Source organism: Salvelinus sp. IW2-2015, linkage group LG15 (genome assembly GCF_002910315.2).
Source record: "Salvelinus sp. IW2-2015 linkage group LG15, ASM291031v2, whole genome shotgun sequence".
NCBI lineage: Eukaryota > Metazoa > Chordata > Actinopteri > Salmoniformes > Salmonidae > Salvelinus > Salvelinus sp. IW2-2015.
Genome location: NC_036855.1, coordinates 58,870,205 through 58,896,751, shown reverse-complemented (window position 1 = coordinate 58,896,751; position 26,547 = coordinate 58,870,205). Strand labels below are relative to the sequence as shown.

Here is a 26,547-nt window from a genome sequence, read left to right as displayed (position 1 = left end):
TAATATCCTACAGGTAGGCCTACAGTAGGTCTATCTCCAGTGTGGTTACTGGGTCAGAGGTCAAGTAGCTTTTGCTTTAATTATCTTTGGTTCTCTATTATTATGGGGGAGAAAAAAACATTTTTCTTAATTTAGGCTTCAGGGAGTTTATTATAAATATTTCTATACTGATTACATGTTGTGACTCCGTTTTGTAGGAAATGTAATTTTTGAACTACAACCCCAGCCAAATTGAATTGAACATGTTTCAAACCACCAGCTCTGGGTTTGTATCCATAGTTTAGAATAACATCTCCAAACCACAAAATATTATTCCTCGACAAGTAAAGGAACCAAAGTAATGACATTGTAGTCTTTTTAAAATAAATACCCTATTTTGTGAAGGAACAACTGAACAGATGAGAAAGTAGTATGGGTAAATTCCAGACTGGAAGTAGCCTATTCATACTGTGTTATTAGTGCTTTCACAACTGTTTTAGTAAACCGAGTAATGTGACTTGATACATAGTTGACTTGGTTTCATATACATCTCACTGCTGATTTACAGTCAGTATGTGACTCTGGAAGGGAAATGACACTCCTCCTCTCTTAAGCTCCTGGGTTTTGTTCAAACGGTCTCCATGACAATACATGTTTTATGCTCTATTTTTTGGGTTAGTAATCTTTTATGAACCCCATGGTGATTTGAAGAAAATCCTCTTTGCTCTTTCAACTCCTCAACTGCGATGAGTATCTGTTTTAATGGGTACTACAGATTTGGAGAGGATCTTTTAAAATTCAAAATAAGTCTATATATCCCATTGCAGAGGAAACACAGGATTTAGAGTTTTTTGCAGATAGTACTGTGTCTGCCTGCGGGGACTTTTCCATACTGTGTTCTTTTGACTGATAAGTAATGTAGCATTATCACTTTGAATAGTACTCGTACTGTGTGCACTGTACTCTGTGCCTGCGTCAATCAGAATTCTCGAGGAGGGGGTGGCACATGCACGTTTCCAAAAATAGGCTACAGTATGTGATGTACTGTAGAATGTACACGCTGTGGTTTGACCTGGAAGTAGATAACACTAGAGCCACCCTCAGCGGGTAAGCAGAAAAGCTTCTGTTTTTTTACGCCTCCGTTCAGGCGGTTTTTTTCCGTCCCCGTTCAGGTGTTTTTTTTATGCCTCCGTTCAGGCGTTTTTTTTACACCTGCTATATGCGGTTACTCTGCACAGGGTCTTAACTCACCCCCATATCACTGTTGAACTCTCCCATTTGAATAACTTCTTCTGTTTTGCTGTTTCAGGGAACAAAGACTACCGATGCAGATGAGGATGAGGAAGAGGATGGCTTGATCCAGCCCGCTCAAGTCTTTGCACCCAAAAGTCTCATTCTGGTCTCCAGGCTGGATTATCCTGAAATATTCCGGGTAACATGATAACACTGATTCATTCCTGACTAAAATAGGTTCCTTTCAAAATGTCAGATGACCATGCATAGTGGTCGTTTCAGTTTTTGCGGGTTTATTTGCTATCTATAGTTACCTGGCCAGGAACATTCTTGGCCCTATTCATGAGGTTCATGACTTCACTTTACTTATCTCTGCCTAATTAGCATTGGCATGATAAACGGTAGCGCAGCAATTAGTGCATTGACTATCAATTGTCTCATGATGGTGATAGAATGCGTCATGTTGGATCCTGTGTGTGTAGAATGCACATATTGGCTTTATAGAGTGAATTCTGCATGTACTCAAGGCCAGGATATCCAGCCAATCCCTCACTTAAGAACAGAGTGGGGCTTAGCGGATCTCTCCTGTCCCTAGGCACCCCACTGGACCACTACGCTATTCAACTTTGGCATTCAAATGTCTCCAAAACACATATATTGATTTAGCATTTATTTTTAGCTTTGCAAATGGCATTTGCCATTAAACCACACATCTCAGCTGTACATTGGGAATATTACATAAAATACTATAAATCTGATGGTATTGGATGACGAATTCCCACAGTGTTTTTAATTGTCCATGTAGGTGCGAAACTGTGATTGGGTGTATATCTTGTGATACATCTATGTGAGTGTGTTGATTGACCTGGTTGTGTGTCTGTCTCCTCCTGACCTCCCCAGGGMTGCTTGGGCCTGATCTACACGGTGTACGTCGACAGCCTGCCGTTCCCCYTGGAGGGGCTGGTTTCCAACCTCTTCACGTGCATGGTTCCTGTGGCTGGCGGCTCCCAGGTAAGCAGGCCTTACTAAAGCAAACAATTCCTCAAATACCTCCATCTTAGAGGGCTTGTCTAACCCCCTCTCAACCCCTCTGGCATGCTCTCCACAGAGGCATGAATCCACCCCAGACTAGGGGTCAGTCTGGGTTAATGTTGCTGCTAGACCCACACAAGGTGCTGGTTACTCACTGACGGCCTGATGCTTATTATAGTTTCTCCTACAAGTAGAGTGGGAGTGAGGGAAGAAAGTCATGTTTTGGCCCATATGAGAGTTCAGAAAAATTTGCGTTTGCTTTCCATTCAATCATGCATTCCTCGTCTAGATGGTGCCATAGATTGCTTGTACCACCGCGTGTAGAAATGTCCTCATAATACTATTACGTTTTTCTGGCTGCTCTTCTGATTACATTACTTAGTGAAGCTAGGGTAGAAACAAACAGAGTAGGGGGCCTGTTTTTATATTTTCACTTCTCACTAGGTTATTGAAACCCACATCTGAAGCTGTCCTATAACAAAAACCCTACGCTGGTCTGTTCCCTTAAAGTCTAGACAATGGTGATCAATGTGGCTTTAAAAAACTGGACAATATTTCAACTGTATTTGTAAAGGGGTAGGAATGTGGCCCATGATTAAGTTCACATCCTGAACCTTAGGGTAATTTAGTGTTTTTGATATAATTTACCAACTCATGTCAGTGTTCCTCCTCAAACTATCGCCACTCCCCGCAGAGCCAAGGGCTTTAGGCTGTAGTGACACAACATGAGTTAGAAACCTCAGGAGTGGAACAAACTCATCCTTCAACAGACTGTCAAACATGAAGGAATGTCATGAATCAGGGAACAGAGAGTTGTTCTCTAGCTGGTTCAAACTGAGTTGAAAGGCTATGATCCCAATTAATACCTTTTATTGACCATGGTTCAATCCACTAGGATCTTTGTCAGGTCAAAAGCCAAACTCCGTTGAACCACTGTCTGTACCCCTATCATGTTCAACATTGGTTTAGCTGAATTAGACGTACTGATTGTGTTCACGCGAACACACTGTTTCCACTGTACGCTTACTTCTCTACCTTCAGCCACACTGGATACAGCGATGGACGCTGCTGTCCCTATTGGATTGCAGAGGCGTTGTGCCATGCCAGTGAAATTTAGGTTAACATGCAATTGAGGTTTCTCCCATTGCTGCCGGACTGATTCAAAGGCTAATTCAGTCATGCAGCTGYGATGTCCATCGGGTTCAACAACACGTGTTTTATTCATTTTCTGGGAGATCGTCAAAAAAACTCTCACACAGTGGATCCCTTAACTGCCATTGTACTGTCATTTCTCCCTTGCCTATATGACCTTTGGCCTTGTACTGAGGTACAGTCTTGTTCAGTTTCCTAATGATATATACAGTACCATGAAAACATGTTTTGATGTCTGTTAGCAAAAAATGTCCCTCTACTGAAACAGTCTTGTCTAGTTCTATGATAGATCCATCCAATGGTTTTTCATATAACCTATGACTTTTGTGTTTTTTGTGATTTTCTCACAGAAACTGTTTTCCCTGGGAGCTGGCGACCGACAGCTAATCCAAACCCCTCTGAATGACAACCTGCCTGTTACATGCAAGAGTGTGGCCCTGCTCTTCCAGCAGCTTGGTATGTCACTGGGCTTCTGCTTCCTCATTACTGCTGTCATGACGTGGCCCTCTTTGGGTATAGCGAGTGCCTTCCCTCTCTCTCCCTCTACACCCCGGTTCTGTTATCTCAGGTCGTAAATTYCTGGAGGAGACTCTCTCTCTCTCATGCAGTATAGAAAGAGGGTTTCACAGTAGAACAAAGGAACTTCTTCTACCTCACAGAACTTGAGAACTGAACAATATCCATGTTTTGGAGAATGTGTAAAGGAGAATCCAGCTACAACCGGTCCATTTTGTTTAATGTTTGTGACCTCATGAGAGACAATACAGCCACATTACCATAACTCTGTTTATACAAGAGTCTCCGTTATGAGTTTAGCATCTAATTATTGTATAAAATGAATGAGTAAAGATGAAACTATTTGTGAAATTATGTAATGTGATTTTAAACTGTTTAATGAAAGACAATCCAATTACCTTTCAAGTTAACTAAGTCATTGGCCCGCCCCATGAGCACAGGCATTGATCTGGCGTCATGGGACAACCTTTTCTGCTGTTCCAAATATAACCCCCACCTGGACAAGCCCGCTTCAGACCATGCATACCTCAATTACCGAGAGGGCAAAGGTTTAAGTAGAGACCATGCGTACCTCGATTACCGAGAGGGCAAAGGTTTAAGTAGAGACCATGCGTACCTCGATTACCGAGAGGGGAAAGGTTTAAGTAGAGACCATGCGTACCTCGATTACCGAGAGGGCAAAGGTTTAAGTAGAGACCATGCGTACCTCGATTACCGAGAGGGTAAAGGTTTAAGTAGAGACCATGCGTACCTTGATTACCGAGAGGGCAAAGGTTTGAGTAGAGACCATGCATTCCTCGGTTGTTGCATTCCTAACCAAACCACGTGGAGCATTGGCTACACTGGTGGAAATAGTTMAACTCTGAGACTATCGATACCGACAGAATAAGAGCAAATCTTCCAAACTAATTACTAGTCTGCAGCTAGAATTTATGTCGACTGAATGTGAAGACCGACAACCGCCGAAACATCTATCCTATAAGAACATTTCTAAATGTTACTCTGAAGTATCCATTCTAACCAAAGACTTTGTAGAAGAGAGAGACAGGCGGATTAACTTTCCAACAGAAAGATGGACGATTCCAACAGAGATCACGACGACACACTGAGCGTAAATATATATTGATTGCAATTATCCCCGAATGAGTGAGCATTCATGTGCAAAGGATTAGCATTTCAATTATTATAATTGTCAGCTGTGTAGTGACTCTTGTCTTTCCCGGCCTTCTCAGTCCACACCCACTTCCCTTATTTCCTTGTAACCATATATGTTGTTTGTTTATGCATTTCTGTGATTATTTAGTTAGTTAGTAAATAAATGATTAAGACAATTGATGTATGGATGATTCATAGCAAAGACTGGGTTCGTGCAGATAACCAACAACTTTTGACGTTTGGAATGAGACTAGCATGAGGTAAAGAATGATTAATTAATTAGAAGACTAATTGGTCAGATATTAAAATATCTGAAAAGTTATATTAGCAAAATTATAACTTTGTAATCTTAAGATTTTCCTTGGCGCCCTGACTTCCTGGTTAATTAAATTGACATGATTAGTTTAATCACTTAATAATAATTACAGAATTGATTTGATAAAATAAGTCTTAATTTTAATGATGCCAAAGACACGACACTGCACTACAGTACAACCAGTCAATCCCAAACTTCATGAACTCGACTCCACTTTATGGTACCATCATGTTCACTCCGTTATTTACAGTCTGGTCTGTATTGGGTCTACTTAGTTGCAGTACAGTAGCTCAAGGCTTCTCTGCCTGTTGGTCACGTACAGTCAGTATACACAACTCACATTGTAATTTAGCTTGTGTTTCCTGTTAACATGATATCGCGGGCGACTCAAATAACTTGACAGCTGAATACGAACTGTAGTGCCAGATATTAGGAATATCCCTCTTAATCATATTGTTTGCATAGTTTTTCCCCCCGTTTATTTTAGTAAGTAGCTTAGTTGTATGACAGGTTATCCGGTCTTGATCCTTGACGGTATTAAACTTTTTTAGGTTCAACTCCGTTATTAAGAGGTTTAGAGTTAAAACACGAATGAATAAAGCATCTGTCCAAATCACAATTTTAAACTCTCACATTGAATAGCCACTAAGCAGTTGGATTAATGCTGTACAAATGAACATGTACAGTGCCTTCAGAAAGTATTCACACCCCTTGACTTTTTCCACATTTAGTTGTTTTAGAGCTTGAATTTGAAATGTATCAAATTTAGATTTTTTGGGTCACTGGCCTACACACAATACCCCATAATATCAAAGTGAATGTTTTATATTTTTTTATGTTTACAAATGATTAAAAAACGAAAAGCTGAAATGTCTTGAGTCAGTAAGTATTCAACCCATTATAAGTTGCATGGACTCACTCTGTGCATGAATAGTGTTTAACATGAGTTTTGAATGACTACCTCATCTCTGTAGCCAGTCAGAAGTTTACATACACTTAGGGTGGAGTCATTAACTTGTTTTTCAACCACTCCACAAATTTCTTGTTAACAAACTATCGTTTTGGCAAGTCTGTTAAGGCATCTACTTTGTGCATGACACAAGTAATTTTTCCAACTATTGTTTACGGACAGATTATTTCACTTATAATTCACTGTATCACAATTCCAGTGGGTCAGAAGTTTAGATACACTAAGTTGACTGTGYCTTTAAGCAGCTTGGAAAATTCCAGAAAATGATGTCATGGCTTTAGAAGCTTCTGATAGGCTAATTGACATAATTTGAGTCAATTGGTGGTGTACCTGTGGATATATTCAAGGCCTACTTTCAAACTCAGTGCCTCTTTGCTTGACATCATGGGAAAATCAAAAGAAATCAGCCAAGACCTCAGTAAAATAAGTGTAGAGCTCCACTAGTCTGGTTCCTCCTTGRGAGCAATTTCCAAACGCCTGAAGGTACCACGTTCATCTGTACAAACAATAGTACGCAAGTATAAACATCATGGACCCACGCAGCCGCCATACAGCTCAGGAAGGAGACGCATTCTGTCTCCTAGAGATGAACGTACTTTGTTGCGAAAAGTGCAAATCAATCTCAGAACAACAGCAAAGGACATTGTGAAGATGCTGGAGGATACAGGTACAAAAGTATCTATATCCACAGTGAAACGAGTCCTATATCGACATAACCTGAAAGGCCGCTCAGCAAGGAAGAAGCCACTGCTCCAAAACCGCCTTTAAAAAAGCAAGACTACGGTTTGCAACTGCACATGGGGACAAAGATTGTATTTTTTTTTGTAAATGTCCTCTGCTCTGATGAAAAAAATATATAACTATTTGGCCATAATGACCATCGTTATGTTTGGAGGAAAAAGGGGGGGATGGCTTGCAAGCCAAAGAACACCATCCCAACCATGAAGCACGGGGGTGGCAGCATCATGTTGTGGGGGTGCTTCTCTGCAGGAGGGACTGGTGCACTTCACAAAATTGATGGCATCATGAGGGAGGAAAATTGTGGATATATTGAAGCAACATCTCAAGACCTCAGTCAGGAAGTTAAAGCTTGGTTGCAAATGGATCTTCCAAATGGACAATGACCGCATGCATACTTCACAAGTTGTGGCAAAATGGCTTAAGGTCAACGAAGTCAAGGTATTGGAGTGGCCATCACAAAGCCCTGACCTCAATCCTATAGAAAATGTGTGGGCAGAACTGAAAAAGCGTGTGCGAGCAAGGAGGTCTACAAACCTGACTCAGTTACTCCAGCTCTGTCAGGTGGAATGGGCCAAAATTCACACAACTTATTGTGGGAAGCTTGTGGAAGGCTACCCAAAACGTTTGACCCAAGTTAAACAATTTAAAGGCAATGCTACCAAATACTAATTGAGTGAATGTAAACGTATAAACCACTGGGAATGTGATGAAAGAAATTAAAGCTGAAATAAATAATTCTCTCTACTATTATTCTGACATTTCACATTCTTAAAATAAAGTGGTGATCCTAACTGACCTAAGGCAATTTTTACTAGGATAAAATGTCAGGAATTGTGAAAAACTGAGTTTAAATGTATTTGGCTAAGGTGTATGTAAACTTCCGACCTAAACTGTACAATTATCTTTAAGGTCCCTCAGTCGAGCAGTGAATTTCAAACACAGATTCAACCACAAAGACCAGAGAGGTTTTACAATGCCTTGCTAAGAAGGGCACCTATTGGTAGATGGGTAAAAAAAAAAAAAAAAAGCAGACATTGAAAATCCCTTTGAGCATGGTGAAGTTATTAATTACACTTTGGATGGGGTGTCAATGCACCCAGTCACTACAAAGATACAGGCGTCCTTCCTAACTCTGTTGCTGGAGAGGAAGGAAACTGTTCAGGGAATTCACCATGAGGCCAATGGTGACTTTAARCAGTTAGTTTATTGGCTGAGGATGGATCAACATTGTAGTTACTCCACAATACTAACCTAATTGACAAAGTGAAAAGAAGGAAGCCTGTACACAGTAAAACAAATATCAAAACATGCATCCTGTTTCCAACAAGGCACTAAAGTAATACTGCAAAAAATGTGGCAAAGCAATTCTCTTTTTGTCCTGAATCCAAAGTGTTATGTTTGGGACAAACCCAATACAACACATTACTGAGTAACACTCGCCATATTTTCAAACATAATGGTGGCTGCATCATGTTATGGGTATGCTTGTAATCGTTAAGGACTCTGGAGTTTTTCACAGTAAAAAAATAAATGGAATGGAGCTACACACAGACAAAATCCTAGACAATAACCTAAATGACAAAGCCAAATATGCACAGGATTTGCTTACCAAGAGGCCGTGAATGTTCTTGAGTGGCCGAGTTATGTGGAAAAAGTCAAGGGGTGTGAATACTTTCTCAAGGCACTGTATGTATACTCCTTTACTAGGATTTGCTTTGTCTGTTTTGCATCCTTGTTCACATGACGTAGCTTTGCTGTGGTTTGGTGGCTTCAGGTGGGCATTACCGTATATTGTCCCAAATTCCTGCGCACTGCATTCGTTCATACACTGGACTCAAGTATGTGGTTTTATCATGTCCTTAATACACACAAATCACCGCAGCAGTCAAGTCTACATTCCAGGGGCCGATGTTGGGGACAAGTTAGTAAATAAGTGAACTCCAAACAAATTTTTCTGATGCTTTCTTTTATTTGTAATGGAAAATAGGCCCTCATTTAGTGTGATTAGAAGAATGTGTTACAAAACTAAATGGATTATGTTTCTTGTAAGCATTAGTCCCTGAACCCCTTGAGGAATTCAATAATAGTTTGCATGCTCCTTTGTGTTTATTTGGACAGCGAGCAGTGGACGTGCACATGGGGGAGGGGGGGGGGTGATACACAAAGTATCAGGGTCATGTTCAAGGCATGTGTTTGTAGCCAATCTGGATACACACAGAGATGGAGGAAGACAAATGGCCTGTACCTTGACATTATCCTCAGCCATGGTTTGTGTCAGTCCTCACCGACTTTGTTTTTGTTACCAAATACTGCACATGTTATCCAGGAACAGTCCACAAAGCTAATAAAACGGACTAGATTCATGTCTCTCTAAATTTTACATTCCAAAGTGTAGAATTTACCCGGAGCTTGATAGAGGATAGGTCTAAACTCCTCAGGTCTAGACAGCTGTTTTTGGAGTAACAGGAGGAGATGGGGCTTGTTACTGTGCAGCTCAGTCCAACCATCAGGAGGAATGTCTCTGTGTGATGTGTACAGTAGTGTGTCCATTCCCCTCTGTGCTGGATCTGAACATGGCCCCTGTCCCTGACAGATGAAGATRATGGGCTGATAGAGAGGCCTGGGCACCTCACGCCACTGCTGTTTGCTTACAATACCCTTGTGCAGTCCTGCACGTAACTCTTAAGAGATGCTCTCTGTCATGTCCTTGGGCTACAGGTGACGTGACCGATGTCCTGTAAGAACTGATCAGTACTGCATGATATCATATGAAGGGTAAGCATTCCAACAGCACCAGAAGCGATCAGATCATGCGACTTGTGTAAGAGAAGCACCTTGCATCTCCCATCCATCACTGCTGTTATACAATGCGGGCTGAGAGTATGTTCTGAGTGCAGAATCAGTGTTTCCCCTATATTAGCAGGGGCGGGCCGCTGCTGCAAATTTGTTGCCGCCACGTTTWAAAAAAACCTCTGCCTAGACACTTAAGATCAGAGTGACTGTTACATTCATGTTTTAAGTATCTCTATATTTCTGTTAATATGGCGCTATCACTTTGTTATTAGTACGCCTGTGTGGTAGTCTCACTGCTGATGGACCTGGCCTGAGTGCAGTGGCAACTATGTATTGTGGAAATACGGTTTAGTAAACGTTGTTAAACTTGAACCTAGYCGTTCTGTCATTTTAAGTTAAGTGACAAGTTACAACGTTTATTTGTACCAAGTAGCATTGGATGCATTTAGAGTATTTTGAGATTTTGCAGATGTAAACCCCATGCTTCAGCCTATTTATTTAAAGGGGCAGTGCAGTTAAAAACGTGATTGTATGAGGTCGGAATAACACTGAAATTCTGATAATGGCCTTTTGTGTAAGAGCTGTTTGTGTGATGTAATTAAAATAGACCATGACTGTTCATCTAGGTAAGGGGGTAGGCTCTAGACCATCCTATCAACCCAATCAGGGCTGTGTATGTAAATACAGTATCTTCAAATTTGTTTCCTAACGTCCACACGATCAGACTGAGCATTTCAAGGGCCAAAAGGAGCCTCAGGGGATTTATTTTTTTACAAAATATATTTTGGAGTTATTAAATAAACAGTGATTTATTAGACATACAGTGATATATAATAATCTATTTTTTTAACAAGGACCGCATTAGTGCTTTAAAGCCGCTATGCTGCATCAGTTGAGCTAAATGTTATTTCAGATGGTGTCAACATTTTACATTTTTTATTTTCATAATTTCTTTTGTAGAATGTCCTTTCAAAAAGTCACCAAGTGACCTTCTCACATTCAGATCAAATGTTATTGGTCACATACACATGGTTAGCAGATGTTAATGCGAGTGTAGCGAAATGCTTGTGATAACTGCATAGTTTTCTAAGGACCTGAAGCGAGGCGACCATCTGCCGGCGCCATCATCTCTAGTGCTATCATTCGTTCTTCCTTTGCCACCACTGACCCAAAAAGTTCTAGGGGAAGCACTGCGCGTGTTCGAGTATCGTGACGATGCAACCGCTGCACAGCCCAAGGTCGGATCATATGTCAGAACATATTCTCTCATTATTTATAATCTCTCATACTTCCGTGGTTGTTTTCTATGAATCAGCAACAGATTTGCTCCATGTTGGCTGGGCTGTGTCGTCTTCCACCTCTGGTTGGAGTGTCTATTTAACGCCATGTGTTTTGTGTAACATGCTAAATCTATGTGATTCATCATGACAGTCAGTCAAATCTGTAAGAACAAATGATTAAACACAGATTTGAGTTATAACATGAAATACCGTACAACTTGCAGTAGACTACACCCCCCCCACCCTTTCCCCATGTGTGTGATTTGTCTCGCCCCAGTCTGTCAGGTACTGAGTTATTCAATCCACCTTATGACCAAACAAGACCTGGGGAAAAGGCCCAGACCTAGTGGGTGGTGTGGTGCATATACGTGTAGCATGTCTACGCACCACTGTGTCCAGAGGTCATCCTAGAGGAATGTCCGTCCAACATGTCACACTGCTCAGGAAGTGTGGCCCCCAAGGGGATAGAATGGACAGGCCCTGGACAGGCTGCTGGGCTGTTTGTTGTTGCTGCCTTTGTCTTGGCCCGGTCGGTCTCTTGTTATTTAGGGTCGGAAATGTGTCGCTGTTTCCCATAGATATGTAAACACCTCAAGGACACTAAACGAGCCAGGCTGCTTACCTCAGGATGCCATTATGAAACCTAATTGGCTGCCAAACGAAAAAATGCCAGATGAGTCACCTCAGACCTATGCACTTCCACACAGGAAGTCATGTTGAGGTGACAGAGAATGAGCCAAGTGACCAGCCTGTGTCGCTTGGGAGATCCTGGTATTCCGTCAACAACGGAACAGACAATGTCTATGTTCCGATTCCTGTTTATCAGGGCCTATCTGAGCTGGAGGCAGACAYAGAATCAGGGACCTCAGTTTGTAGCGGACTGCTGATATGTTTGCCAGTGTTCCGTTGTCTTCATCTCTGTAATGAGTGATGGATGGGTCTAACACTATGTTGATAGGAAACAATAACAGGAACTGTAAACTTGAGAATTTGTCTGGACTGTCATATTGGTATTTGACAGATTATATCGTCTCATAGCGTGTCATTTCCTCTGGCTATTTTTCAGATTGTATTGTCCTTATCATTAATGATATACACTGACTGTACAAAACATTAGGAACACCCTTTTGCCCCTCAGAACAGCCTCAATTCGTCAGGGCATGGACTCCACAAGGTGTCGAAAGTGCTCCAAAGGGATGCTGGCCCATGTTGACTCCAATGCTTCCCGCAGTTGTCAGTTGGCTGGATGTCCTTTGGGTGGTTGACCATTCTTGATACACACGGGAAACTGTTGAGCTTGAGCAACCCAGCAGCATTGCAGTTCTTAACACACTCAAACCGGTACACCCGGCACCTACTACCATACCCCGTTCAAAGACACTTAAATATTTTTTTCTTCCCATTCACCCTCTGAATGGCACACACACACAATCTTTCAAGGCTTAAAAATCCATCTTTAACCTGTCTCCTCCCCTTCATCTACACAGATTGAAGTGGATTTAACAAGTAACATCAATAAGGAATCATAGCTTTCACCTGTTCAGTCTGTCATGGATAGAGCAGGTGTTCCTAATGTTTTGTCCACTCAGTGTATAATATTCACTGCGCTGTTTTGTAGCTGAAATTGCATTGTTTACCCACCTGTTATCACTGTTGGCAAGAAGAACATTGTTTTCTCAGCCATTTGTTTGTTATAAGTCAATGTAATGGTGAATAATATACTGTGAGTAAAGAGGGAGATGTTTTCAAAATATTGTGATACATATAGAGTACTTTGGTTTTCATACAGTATGTCTCTGCAAAACACATCTTTCCTTCAATAATTTCAATAAACAGCTAGTCACATAGAATGATTGATAACACCACATGTTCTATCACCACATGTTCTACCAAAGAAATATAATTTACTCTGAGTATTGTTTGCTCAGCTTTGAAATAAAAATCCACCCCCAACAGTATGTTTTTTTTAATTTATTTTTTATCAATTGTCCAACCGAATACCTCATTTAATTACACATTCTCTCTACTTTCTTCTGCCAGGAATCCAGAATGTTCTGAGTCTTTTCTGTGCGGTTCTGACCGAGCACAAGGTTTTGTTCCATTCTACGAGTTACCAGAGACTAGGGGAGGCGTCGCGTGCCCTGGAGGCACTCATGTTCCCCCTCAAATACAGGTACGTGATTGGCCCGTCGGTCTCCACGGTCCCCCATCAGTCCCCATTACACCTCGGCTATTGACATGACTTGCCTTGCACCAAGTGTGACTTGAATGATGTTTCTTTTTTTATCGTTTCTTATTATCGTGATTTGTTTGTTCCTCAGTAAAATTGTTACACTTAGGCTGGCTTTGATTATGAGTCCATTGAAAGTGCAAACGTTTTAAGATGTTCATGTTGATTGCGTTGCCAACTGACTTTCTGACATTTTGTGACTAAACAAAACAACATTCCAAAATGGTCTTGGTTATCTGTTCTCATGTCTTTAAGATGAATACACTTACTGTAAGTCGCTCTGGATAAGAGTGTCTGCTAAATGACTCAAATGTAAATGTACTTGAAAGATTATTCTCTGGTTTACTGAACACCCAAAATGGTCACTTTGAGCACCACAGTTTGATGTCGAATTTGACCTGGCAAGTGTTGTGTGTGTTTACTCACTGTCGTCTCCTGTTTGAAACTCAGTTACCCATACATCCCCATCCTGCCGTCACGGCTGCTAGAGGTGCTGAGCTCACCCACCCCCTTCATCATCGGGGTCCACTCCATGTTCCAGAGCGAGATCCAAGAACTGGTGAGTGATCTTTAGCACCTTCTCCAGACATGAACCGCCTCTGACCCTGATTCAACATGTACAGTACACCGGGGATAACAACATACCTTTTATTTAGACTGATTCATTGAAAGCTTGCCCAATGTAACCAGTTGTCAGTGAATAATGGAGCCCTATGATATATATGAGTCACTGTACATTTTAAGGAAATGTTATGTTGAGCTGACGTTCCTTGTGCCGATTGATGCGGCCTCCTGAGTCCCTTAGATTCAGGGAGTTGTGACTCCTCCACTGTGTTGGCCAAGACCCTGTTTTGGCAGGTTTCGGCCTTAGTTTGTCTTATACGCTCTGCCATAGTAATGTAGAATGTGCTCCACAGCTAAAATAGGAATCTAACTAATTCGAAAGGATTGTTTAGTGATGTGTGTTGTCTGTCTTACAGTTGGACGTTATCATAGCTGATCTGGATGGAGGAACCATAAAGATTCCAGAGTGCATCCACCTGTCCCAGCTCCCTGAACCACTGTTACACACTACAGAGACTGCCCTGTCTTTGGTACGTATGTACCTGTTACACACTACACAGACTGCCCTGTCCCAGCTCCCTGAACCACTGTTACACACTACACAGACTGCCCTGTCTCTGGTACATACCTGTTACACACTACACAGACTGCCCTGTCTGTACGTGCGTACCTGTTACACACTACACAGACTGCCCCTGTCTCTGGTACGTACCTGTTACACACTACACAGACTGCCCTGTCTCTGGTACGTGCATACCTGTTACACACTACACAGACTGCCCTGTCTCTGGGTCATACCTGTTACACACTACTTTTTTTTTTCATTTTTTTTTCTCACCTTTATTTAACCAGGTAGGCTAGTTGAGAACAAGTTCTCATTTGCAACGCGACCTGGCCAAGATAAAGCATAGCAGTGTGAACAGACAACAAACACAGAGTTGCACATGGAGTAAACAATAAACAAGTCAAGAACATGTAGAAAAAAAGAGAATCTATATACAATGTGTGCAAAAGGCATGAGGGGGTAGGCAATAAATCGAATAATTACAATTTAGCAGATTAACACTGGAGTGATAAATCATCAGATGATCATGTGCAAGTCGAGATACTGGTGTGCAAAAGAGCAGAAAAGTAAATAAATAAAAGCAGTATGGGTGAGGTAGGTAAATTGGGGGCTATATACCGATGGACTATGTACAGCTGCAGCGATCGGTTAGCTGCTCGGATAGCAGATGTTTAAAGTTGTTGAGGGAGATAAAAGTCTCCAACTTCAGAAGATTTGCAATTCGTTCCAGTCGCAGGCAGCAGAGAACTGGAAGGAAAGGCGTCCAAATGAGGTTTTGGCTTTAGGGATGATCAGTGAGATCACCTGCTGGAGCGCGTGCTACGGGTGGGGTGTAGCCATCGTGACCAGTGAACTGGAGATAAGGCGGCACTTTACCTAGCATAGCCTTGTAGATGACCTGGAGCCAGTGGGTCTTACGACGAACATGTAGCGTGGGCCAGCCGACTAGGGCATACACGGTCGCAGTGGTGGGTCGTATAAGGTGCTATAGTAACAAAACGGATGGCACTGTGATAAACTGCATCCAGTTTGCTGAGTAGAGTATTGGAAGCTATTTTGTAGATGTCATCGCCGAAGTCGAGGATCGGTAGGATAGTCAGTTTTACTAGGGTAAAACGGGCGTGAGTGAAGGAGGCTTGTTGCGAAATAGAAAGCCGACTTCTAGATTTGATTTGGATTGGAGATGTTTGATATGAGTCTGGAAGGAGAGTTTGCAGTCTTGCAGACACCTAGGTACTTATAGATGTCCACATATTCTAGGTCGAACCATCCAGGGTGGTGATGCTAGTCGGGCGTGCGGGTGCAGGCAGCGAACGGTTGAAAAGCATGCATTTGTTTTACTAGCGTTTAAGAGCAGTGGAGGCCACGGAAGGAGTGTTGTATGGCATTGAAGCTCGTTTGGAGGTTAGATAGCACAGTGTCCAAGGAAGGGCCAGAAGTATACAGAATGGTGTCGTCTGCGTAGAGGTGGATCAGGGAATCGCCGCAGCAAGAGCAACATCATTGAATATTACAGAGAAAAAGGTCGGCCGAGAATTGAACCTTGTACCCCCATAGAGACTGCCAGAGGACCGGACAACATGCCCTCCGATTTGACACACTGAACTCTGTCTGCAAAGTAGTTGGTGAACCAGCAAGGCAGTCATTAGAAAAACCGAGGCTACTGAGTCTGCCGATAAGAATATGGTGAATTGACAGAGTCGAAAAGCGTGCCAGGTCGATGAAGACGGCTGCACAGTACTGTCTTTTATCGATGGCGGTTATGATATCGTTTAGTACCTTGAGCGTGGCTGAGGTGCACCCGTGACGAGCCGGTCACTACACAGACTGCCCTGTCTCTGGTACATACCTGTTACACACTACAGACTGCCCTGTCTCTGGTAGGTACCCAGCATACACCAATGCTCATCCTTGGAAATCACAGATCCCCATTAGACATTTCACATTAGATCATAATGAGAATGTGGTTTGTTGCAAACAGCTGTATAATGTTCTGTCCTTATGTAACTAGTCTAGTCATTGTAATGATTTTGTTCATGTAATCTGAACCATAAAAGTGTACTTAGTAATAAACAAAGTCAAGACTAAGAGGCATTTTTATTATTTTCAGGTTTTGCATCCTGATCTGGAGATAGCTGACAATGCCTTCCCACCCCCTCGCACAGCCCCCTCCAACCTCAAACTGTTGGTAAGGCACCATCATTCCAGTAAACACAGGGTCTTCACCCTTTACCCCTGGCCATGTGTCATTGTAATAGATGGAGCCTTTTCCCAGAACATCATGTGTTTGTGATATGAGGAGAACACCACTGCTCTGAGATATCTCCTATAGCACGCTCGTCTCTTGTCCGACCTATGAATAGCACAAAAATGTGAACTTTAGTGGGGCTTTCCATTTCTTCAGATGGTTGAATAATCACGTTAAGATGTGAACTGAATTAACAAGGGGGTATTCATGGCATGTTTGTGAGGTGACTCTCCCCTCTCGTGTTTTCAGGATAAGGAGGTGCGAGCCGTGTTCCTCAGGCTGTTTGCACAACTCTTCCAGGGCTACAGGTCCTGCCTGCAGCTTATCCGCATCCATTCCGAACCCGTTATCCACTTTCACAAGGTGAGATCAACGCACTTCTGTTCAACTCAATCTGGGTGGGTCAAAAACGTGTTCCATCACACCCTCAATGTGTCTTCTGATGATGACGCACGTTTCTCCCCCATGCTGTTGTAATTCCGGAAAAGATCACATTTCACCGATCACTGCAATGTAGGTGGTTACCTGATTCAATTTGTTTGTCTCCATTAACATTTGATAGGCTGACATTTATCCCTTGTTCCTCAGCCTGTAAAAGAATGTTTGGAGAGAATCCAAGAACAAGAGGATTCTGTTTTATCCTGTCTGATAAAGCTGTTTGGAGGTGTTTTTGTTTTAGCGTGTGTGTTCTTAGGATGCGCTTTAGTGACTGACAGTATGGCTCTTCACCATGCTATCTGCTTGTTTGTGTTAAGTGCTGTCAGCCTTGGCCAATGGCCTCGCGATGAGCCATATGAAATATATCAAATAGAAATAGAAAAATAGCTGGGTTTGTGTTTGTCTTGTGTGTGCGGCGTCTCCGTGGTAACCTCTCAGCACATCCTCTCAAAGTACCCACATGGCTCGGATTATGGGCCAGGAATTTATCACGAATCTACAGAAATCCGACGCTTTTTTATGGAGAGACGTAGACTGGGGGTCTAGAAAAACTGCCCCGTTTTCTATCTCTTTCACCCACTAGCACGATCACAGGCCTGATTCACCATATCTTCAGTCATTTGTTTCACTTTTGTGACTGAGGTTCATTGTATATAAAAAAGTTAAAGAGAATAGAGCAATGAGAAAGCAGGAAGTTTGTCTGTTAGTCTTAAAAGTACATCTTTATGTAGCCTACCATTATTTAACCTTTATCACCTCGTCCCCCTACAGACTGCCTTCTTGGGCCAGAGAGGCCTGATTGAAAACGACTTCCTGACCAAGGTTCTGGATGGATGGCCATTCGCTGGCTTGCGTGTCTGAAAGTTGGGTCCCGCTCTTACAGAGCTTGATCTCTTGATGAGTACTGTCGGGCATGGTACTGTAGACCAAGACCGTTATGTTTTGCAACTCCAGTATGATTTGGCAATCAATTTTTCTAATTCACTGTTGTGTAGTGAAACTGGGTTGTCGAGAGATTGTTTATCATTCGGGAACAGCTTGAGCTGACTTATCGTGGTTCTGTAGCTGGTGGGCCTTTGACATGGAGCGCTTTTAAGGAGGAGGCCGCCAGCGGTGCAAGCTGCAGAAGCACATGAGGGAACTCTCTTGACCAACTGCTACAAAAACGTGAGTTATAACATCACTCAGCCTCTGGGCCTGTATGCAATAGTGTTCACATTAGGTACTTTCTGTACTCGTTTAGTGTTCTATGCATGTGCCTATGGCCGCGTCACAGAGTGTTGGGCTTGTCTGTATGTTTTATTATTGATGGTCCATTACAGGAGAATCCCAACCCCACATGGCGTTCAGAAGAAGTGCCTCGGCCCACGGAGGCTCCACCTGCGGGCATGTGGTGCCCTTCCCCCTGCTGGACGATGAGAAGGTGGGCGGCTGCTGGCGGAGGCTGGCCAAGCATCCCAGCGCCTGCCATCACTACCACCACGCCGCGCAGAGAAGGAAAGTGTGTGGTGCCCCGGCCCTCACGTGGGTATGTGAGACACAAACATCAGCTCTACACCATGCCTGCTCCTGTGTGAGACAAATGGCTTGGCAGGGTCTGTCTATAAGTGTTAATAGCTGTAAGTACTTAGTTGCTGAGTATTGAATGGCGTCTGTACTAGCATAGCTAGTATTTCTACCACTCTTGTATTCCTAACCTGCTCACCCCTCATCTGTGCAGTGTCCATCATGGGGAAGATGGGCTCAGTGTTCAACAGCGCTCGCAGGCTGGAGGTGGTGAGGAGCTGCATCTCCTTCATCTTCGACAACAAGACCCAGGAGACGGAGAAGGTGACGCACGCATCCTCCCTAATCCCTGTCTCTCAGCACAGTGTATCAGCCATCGTGTAATGGCCCAGCATCTGGACTGAACATCCATCCTCGATTACAGCAGGCCGGCAACCGTGTGTGTCTGTCTGGAGTAGAGCTCTCAACTCTATCAGGCTAATTATACCTCCCGGCTGGGAGACAGGCCACACTGGAGACAGATAATCAAACACTTAGACTAGCCTCATAATCTCCTTGTTATCAGCAGAAATAACCCCATTGTTTTAACACCGAGGTTATGGCATAGCTGTTTTGCTTTCTGCTTTTTCCCATAAAGCATTTACACGTAAATGATGCTCTTGATTTCCCCGCACCGTGACACCCCTTAGAAGAGCCCATAGGAAGTTGATAGTCGGTGTTGTTGATGCGGGTGTCCCGTTGTGTACTGCATGAAATGGAGCCAGTTCCTTTTGCCTGCACCTCTGGCTGTATAAGCAGGTTATATAAGGCAGCCGTGCATCCCTGTGTCGATAGAGGAACACACAGTACGCCAGCTATAGACCCACCCACCACCCGCGAGCCTATAAACCCTTCACCTCAATATACATTATACAGCCAATGTGAAAACTATTACCCAGACGAATACCATCACATTTTTTCCTCATACTTTGACATTAGTATGAAATGTGTCGTATTAATATTTCCAAGAGGTCAACAATTCACTGTCTGGACTGGTAATATTGTAGCTGCTATTGTACCTGTTCCTGAGCTCCTGCAGAGCTACTAGCTTAGGTTTCTTGCTGTAGCTGGTTCTAGAATTCTGGGATGTTAAGAAATCATTTCAGAAGATTATTTGTTCATGTATGTCGTGGTGTGTCTTATGGTATTTGTGTTAAAAACAGGCTCTGTTGCTGTGCTGTGTTCCCAGACCCTGCCAGCTGCGCTGCGTGCTCTGAAAGGCAAGGCGGTCGCCAGTGTCTGACTGAGGAGCTCAGTCTGCACGTCCAGCAGAACCGGGCCATACTGGACCACCAACAGTTTGACTACGTCATCCGCATGATGAACTGTGCCCTCCAGGTGGGTCAAAGCTCAGCCAGTCTGTCCCTGGCTCTGTTATTCTAATTTTATTTGAACCTTTATTTAACTAGGTAAGTCAGTTAAGAACAAATTCTTATTTACAATGACGGCCTTCCCCGGATGACGCTGGGCCAATTGTGCGCCGCCCTATGGGACTCCCAGTCACAGCCGGATGTGATGCAGCCTGGATTCGAACCAGGTACTGCAGTGACACCTCTTGCACTGAGATGCCGTGTCTGAGACCACTGCGCCACTCGGAGCTATTAAAGTTCTGTGTGCGGTATGTCCCTCCACGAGGTAGTAAACATCTCTCCTAAAAGTCTCTCAATGTCCTTCTACAAAGTATGGAACACTGTTTTCTAATAGCTAATGTACAGTTAGTATCCAGATATCAGTGACAGCCTTTTTTCTTGGGTGTTCCCTAACATTCTCATAACAGGTAAACCACAAAATATTTGAGGAGCAGGAAGCAGGAGTTTGTTTCCAGGCTCTACCCTTTAAACAATCCCACTCTGGGTGCGGTGATGTGTTTTCATGGGCTTTAACTGGTTCTAATTTAGCGCGTCTGAAGTTGTCTATAATGGAAACAGTACGAGACAGCGAGAGCATGTGCCGGCTGACCAAGTGCTAAGCAGACAGCTCTGGCAAGGTAATGTGATGTAGAGCTCTGCCTGTTCCACCACTCAGATAGCTTCCTAGGGTACATAGGTCTCTGGCAACAACACGTGCTGCTACTGCACCATGCTGTTACTTCCCTTCTTCCTTACCTTAGTCATGCTTGGCTGCAGGTGGAAGAATGGCCAAATCATATCTTTTCCCAGTGATTTATGCTCAAGTTAGTCTTCATTTGCAATAGTTTGACAGATTGTCAAAAGTGAGTGCTCACTGCGCACCACATATCTAGTAAAAGGTTGGTGTTTAATGTACCTGGGTGCAATTGGGTTTTTGCGCTATCGCTTCAGTTATTGGACAAAGCGATTAGTGGTTTATTCTGCTCTCCCTGTGCTGCACACGCCCCGTAAAGTTTCACTCTGCCATCAATCAGGTGGGAGAGGAGGGCTCGGAGAGGAGGGCTCAGAGTCAGAGCTGAGGCCTCAGTGGTAGTTCCTCATGTTTTACAGCCTCACATGGCTGTTGCCACGGGGATTTAATGATTCGGAGCAGTGTTCACAGAGAGCAACTTTTATGGAGTGGCTCTGGATTCCACGCATTCTTCTGGCCAAATGATCGAGGACGGCGAGCCAATTAATCCCACCATCTGCCTTTAGCCTGGGTGTGTAGAGGTCACTGGCCTCCCCACTTGTAAAATAGGTCAAGAGCCAGCCAGCCGACTAGTGGCTGTGTAATTTATACATGACAGAGGTATATATGCTCTCCCTTCCTGTGCTCCTGTTAGCAACACGGGTTCTAGGAGATGTGCCATACCACCTGGTTTCAGTTGCCCCCTGCATGCATAGCTAACTGCATGTCTTCAGTATCTGAGTCCAGGTCCCACTCTGTCCAAGCCAAGGTAGTGATGTGATGAAGCTGCTGGTCCTACAGTAGTCTCCCTGTGGTACAGAGCTGTTGGAAGACACCACAATGACACTGGGACTCTCTCTATAATAACTGCAGATTAGTCTTCTTTGTTGCTAGATCTGTCTGGAGAATACCGGACCATTCTGRAATGTTCAGAACAATGTAGAAATGCTTGTCTATTAGGTTGCTTAATGTGGCTGTGTTATCTGATAGCTGGCCTGCGAGCGTGTCTGACATGTATTGTGTTTCTCCCCGAAATGGGATCCTGATGTGGAGTTTATTTTTTTGGTTCAAGGAACAGATTAATAGTATTTCTGTGGATAAAGAAAAAAAAATCCCCTTCAAACTGGACATGAGCATTTTCAGTGACATTGCATTGGGAATACTGAATCCCTAGGCAGATGCTATAAAGCATGTGAGATGCATTCAATACCAACCTTCAGAGTTGATTAGTCAGGATAACAACCACGTGTGAGTGTATGCACCCTGGACCAGAGGATTTTTATTTAGAGAGCCAAGTGCAGCGGAGTGACTTCGTGTGGACTTATACAGACTGTCTCTCTAGTACCGTGTTTGGTCCAGGGGGCACTTGGCAGGGTTTCCCATAATACAGCATGGAACATGTCAGGAGAGGGAGGGGGTGACGGGCTGGAGCAGAGGGGTTCTGTCTGGCTGTGGCACGACAACTCGGATCAGCATCAGTCCGGGGCCCTTGTCTCTCCTCAACAACCACTATTCAAACCCAAACATCAGATGGAGACTTGCAGATAGAGTCCACCATTAGAGATGGACATCTCCACACCAAAACATCCCCAGTGTATCTGAGATGAACTGCCTGTCCAGCATAGTACTGCACTACAGGTGACCTACTGGTGTGACTTCACCCTTTAAGGTAGATGGATAGAGGCCAGTGTGTATATTATCTCCAAACCTTCAGGGTTCTCATTTCACCAGACTTTCCCGTCTTATTTTGATTTAATCTCTGCTTTGCCTCGCAAAACAAAATAAGCAACAATTTTACTCATGGAGCTGGTATTTACAATGGAGCGAGGGTTTACTTGCCAAAAGGTTAGCTAAAACATAGCAAGCATTTCTCTATAATTTCATTTAGCTTTACGGTGTAATACTGTATTGTTATTTCTCCCCTATATTTTCACTAAGGCAACAACAGGCCAGAGGTCCATCCATGTTGCAGTTATTTGGTCCTGATTCTGTGTCCTGGTCCATGGATTTGTCTCAGATGGGCTGTAAAGGGAACAGAAATAGCAGATTTCCTCGGCAGTAATTACTCTCGTGTTTCACTTTCACCCCTCTCCTCTCAACGCCCTTCCCTGTCAAAAAGCCCTTGGAGATATATCACAGATTGCACTGATGCCAGTGATTGTGTGTGATCCCTCAACACCCCACAAAGCTAGTGTGACCTCTACAGTGTGCTATGCACCACAGTCTCTGTACAGTGACAGAATGATGCCTCATTAGAACGAGATGGGAGGCATGTGTGTTTCTATCTAAAAACAGCTCACATTCCTGATGATATCATCATTCTGAGGCCAATCAAGAGTTTATGGGCCACATGTAACATGTCAGTTTGGGGCTAACCGTAGGGGTGCGTACTAGGAAAGGTGATACCTAGTCAGTTGCACAACTGAATGGATTCAACTGAAAAATGTCTTCTGCATTTAACCCAACCTCTCTCTGAATCAGAGAGATGCGGGGGGCTGCCTTAATCGACGTCCACGTCATCGGCACCCAGGGAGCTGCTGTTGTTGGGGGTTAACTGCCTTGTTAAAGGACAGAACGGCACATTTTTACACCTGATTTGAACCAACAACATTTCGGTTACTGGCCCAACACTCTTAGGCTAGGCTACCTGCCGCCCCCTGTGTTGCCCTGGCTCTGTTGACTGACTGTTAGAAGGCTAGCGTTAGCGGTTCAAACTGTTTTGAAGGGGCACTCGTCCACAGGGAGCGGTGTTTGTTCTGCGGAGTTTCTCTTTACTACAGTATGAGTCAAAGCAGTGTGTGTATACAGTACAGTAAGTTTCTGCTTACTGACAGACAACCAGGTGAGAGAGGGGGTAGTCCTTTTCTACTAGGAGTAGGTGTGGGATCTCATCACTGAGTAGTTCTTTAAATCAGGCTATACTGTAACTCAGTGGATGTCTGTCACTGAGCCCCAGCTTGGCCGTCCTCAACTCCACTCTTTCCTGAAGCAGCGCACTCAAGGCAGAACATAAGTCACCTCAAATACTTGTAAGGCCATGGAGGACCAAGTGAGCATTCAAAAGACTGGACTTTATTGTAATTTCTGTTTTCTTACAAATCTGGGGGGGGGAAATATTTCTGAGGAAATGTCATTCCCTGGTGCAGAACATGCCCATGTTTGTCCCTACTGGAGAGACAGTGAACCTGTGTCTTCTGAGACTGACGGTTAGTGACGCATTTTCCCCACTCATTAAATGCTTCAAGGTTTGTTTACATACCTTACCCCGTTTTTTTCCCCATTTATTGGGAGTATTCAAAGTAAATATTTACCTTACTGTCATTCTGAGTCAATTGTTATTTTAAGGAGATAAGATGCTCTGCCAGTGCGTTTGAGGCCTGCAGGTCTGTCTGTGTGGTGTGAGTGATGTGATTGGCTGATTGAGCCAGAGGTATCAGATGAAGACCATGCAGTGTTACTACTTCGTGTTCCTGTCCTGTCAGGCCTCAACCCACATTTTACACAACTTCTTTGAAAACCAATGAGCTCTGACCAAACACATTAGTTGTCCATTCCTCAAGTGCTTTGACCTCAACTGTTACAGTAAGATGCTGACTAAACTGTCCAAAGTGGATGCCAGTGCTATCGGTGCTGGACGCATCTTATCTGTGTATGTGGTAAACATTCTGCAGCTGTTTTAAGTCGTATCTCCTACTTGACAGCCACATGACTCAAAGACATGACTGACCTTAATTGGAGTATTTGCACTAATGGGGAGCCTGTTTCTGTGTGCGTGCAGCCGCTGTGCAGAGCACCTCTCCTCCCTCTCTCCCCCTCCAAGCTGTTGCAGGTTTGAAAGTGGACATTGCACAAGGCAAGGCCAGGCGAGCGGAGCCCTGCTGTGGAAAAAGGGGTAAAAATGCATCCTGGCATCTCAACCATTTCCTATCAGAGAGAATTATGGGCCCCATGACAGTGCTCACAAAACGCTGTCAGAATGTCATTCACACATGTGCTCCTTCACCTGCTGGGGGCTGTTGGGTGTAGGAGAAAAGTTGTAGGTCCATCTATTCTAGATGAGTATATGTTCAGATGTACTCTGGGCTGGCCAATGCTGTGATGCTATTAGCCAGATGGGCCATAACCAATGTTCCCTCTAAGCTGAGGGAGCACAGCTCACATCGGCCTTCCATGCAGAAGAAATATAAGCCCGCACAGAGAAGCACGAGATTGAACTTCATTCAACTTTCTACAGTTTCCCATTTAGTTGACATTATCAACGTTTCGCTCTACTGCAGCAATTGTGATCGAATCAATGCAATATGAATCACTTTCAATGTAATATACTGAAACAAAACAAACTATGCAAGATTTAGTATGCAAAATTAACTGTGCAAGAGATTTTMTTGTAGGCAGAGTGCATTGGAGTAGGATTCTATTGCATTGACAGGCATGACTCTGGCCCATATTCTACACAGACTGGTGCACCATAACCAATCAGAGCTGCAGTAGGTCTATATGCAAAACAAACCTCCAAATGAGCTTGGACGCCATACAACACTCCTTCTGTGGCCTCCAACTGCTCTTAAATGCTAGTAAAACAAAATGCATGCTCTTCACCGATCGCTGCCCGCACCCGTCCGGCCGACTAGCATCACTACTCTGGACGGTTCTGACTTAGAATATGCGGAAAACTATAAATACCTAGGTGTCTGGCTAGACTGTAAACTCTCCTTCCAGACTCACATTAAGCATCTCCAATCCAAAATTAAATCTAGAATCGGGTTCCTATTTCGCAACAAAGCCTCTTTCATTCATGCTGCCAAACATACCGTTGTAAATCTGACCATCCTACCGATCCTTGACTTCGGCGACGTCATTTACAAAATAGCTTCCAACACTACTCAGCTACTCAGCAAATCACTGAAGTTGTAGACTTATAACTCCCTAACTAAATTTAAGCGTCAGCTGTCAGAGCAGCTTACCGATCACTGCAGCTGTACACAGCCCATCTATAAATAGCCCACCCAACCAACTACCTACCTCATCCCCATATTTGTTTTTGGTTTTCTGCTCTTTTGCACACCAGTATTTCTACTTGCACATCCTCATCTGCACGTACAGTCGAAGTCGGAAGTTTACATACACCTTAGCCAAATACATTTAAACTTAGTTTTTCACAATTCCTGACATTTAATCCTAGTAAAAATTCCCTGTCAGTGAGGTCTGTTAGGATCACCACTTTATTTTAAGAATGTGAAATGTCAGAATAATAGCAGAGAGAATGATTTATTTCATATTTTATTTCTTTCATCACATTCCCAGTGGGTCAGAAGTTTACATACACTCAATTAGTATTTGGTAGTATTGCCTTTAAATTGTTTAACTTGGGTCAAAAATGTTGGGTAGCCTTCCACAAGCTTCCCACAATAAGTTGGGTGAATTTTGGCCCATTCCTCCCGATAGAGCTGGTGTAACTGAGTCAGGTTTGTAGGCCTCCTTGCTCTCACATGCTTTTTCAGTTCTGCCCACACATTTTCAATAGGGTTGAGGTCAGGGCTTTGTGATGGCCACTCCAATACCTTGACTTTGTTGTCCTTAACTTTTACTTCATACCCATCCCGGATCCGGGAGCATCCTCATCAAAAAAGCTGACTAGCATAGCCTAGCCTAACGGGACAGGGACAGGGACAGGGATATCATATAATATAATTTCATGAAATCACAAGTCC

General features: G+C 43.5%; 1 protein-coding gene across 1 annotated transcript in view; it reads left to right on the top strand.

The window, feature by feature from the left end:
• LOC111974426 (myotubularin-related protein 13) overlaps positions 1–26,547 on the top strand; it is a 166,033-nt gene that overhangs the window by 81,356 nt on the left and 58,130 nt on the right. The window contains 17 exon segments of the mRNA XM_070447304.1: positions 1,289–1,411; positions 2,113–2,223; positions 3,747–3,852; positions 13,208–13,340; positions 13,848–13,956; positions 14,378–14,491; positions 16,637–16,714; positions 17,024–17,137; positions 17,984–18,123; positions 18,278–18,359; positions 18,362–18,379; positions 18,535–18,595; positions 18,598–18,636; positions 18,639–18,740; positions 18,933–19,042; positions 19,947–19,983; positions 19,986–20,095. Of these exon segments, the coding sequence (XP_070303405.1) occupies positions 1,289–1,411; positions 2,113–2,223; positions 3,747–3,852; positions 13,208–13,340; positions 13,848–13,956; positions 14,378–14,491; positions 16,637–16,714; positions 17,024–17,137; positions 17,984–18,123; positions 18,278–18,359; positions 18,362–18,379; positions 18,535–18,595; positions 18,598–18,636; positions 18,639–18,740; positions 18,933–19,042; positions 19,947–19,983; positions 19,986–20,095 (1,587 nt within the window).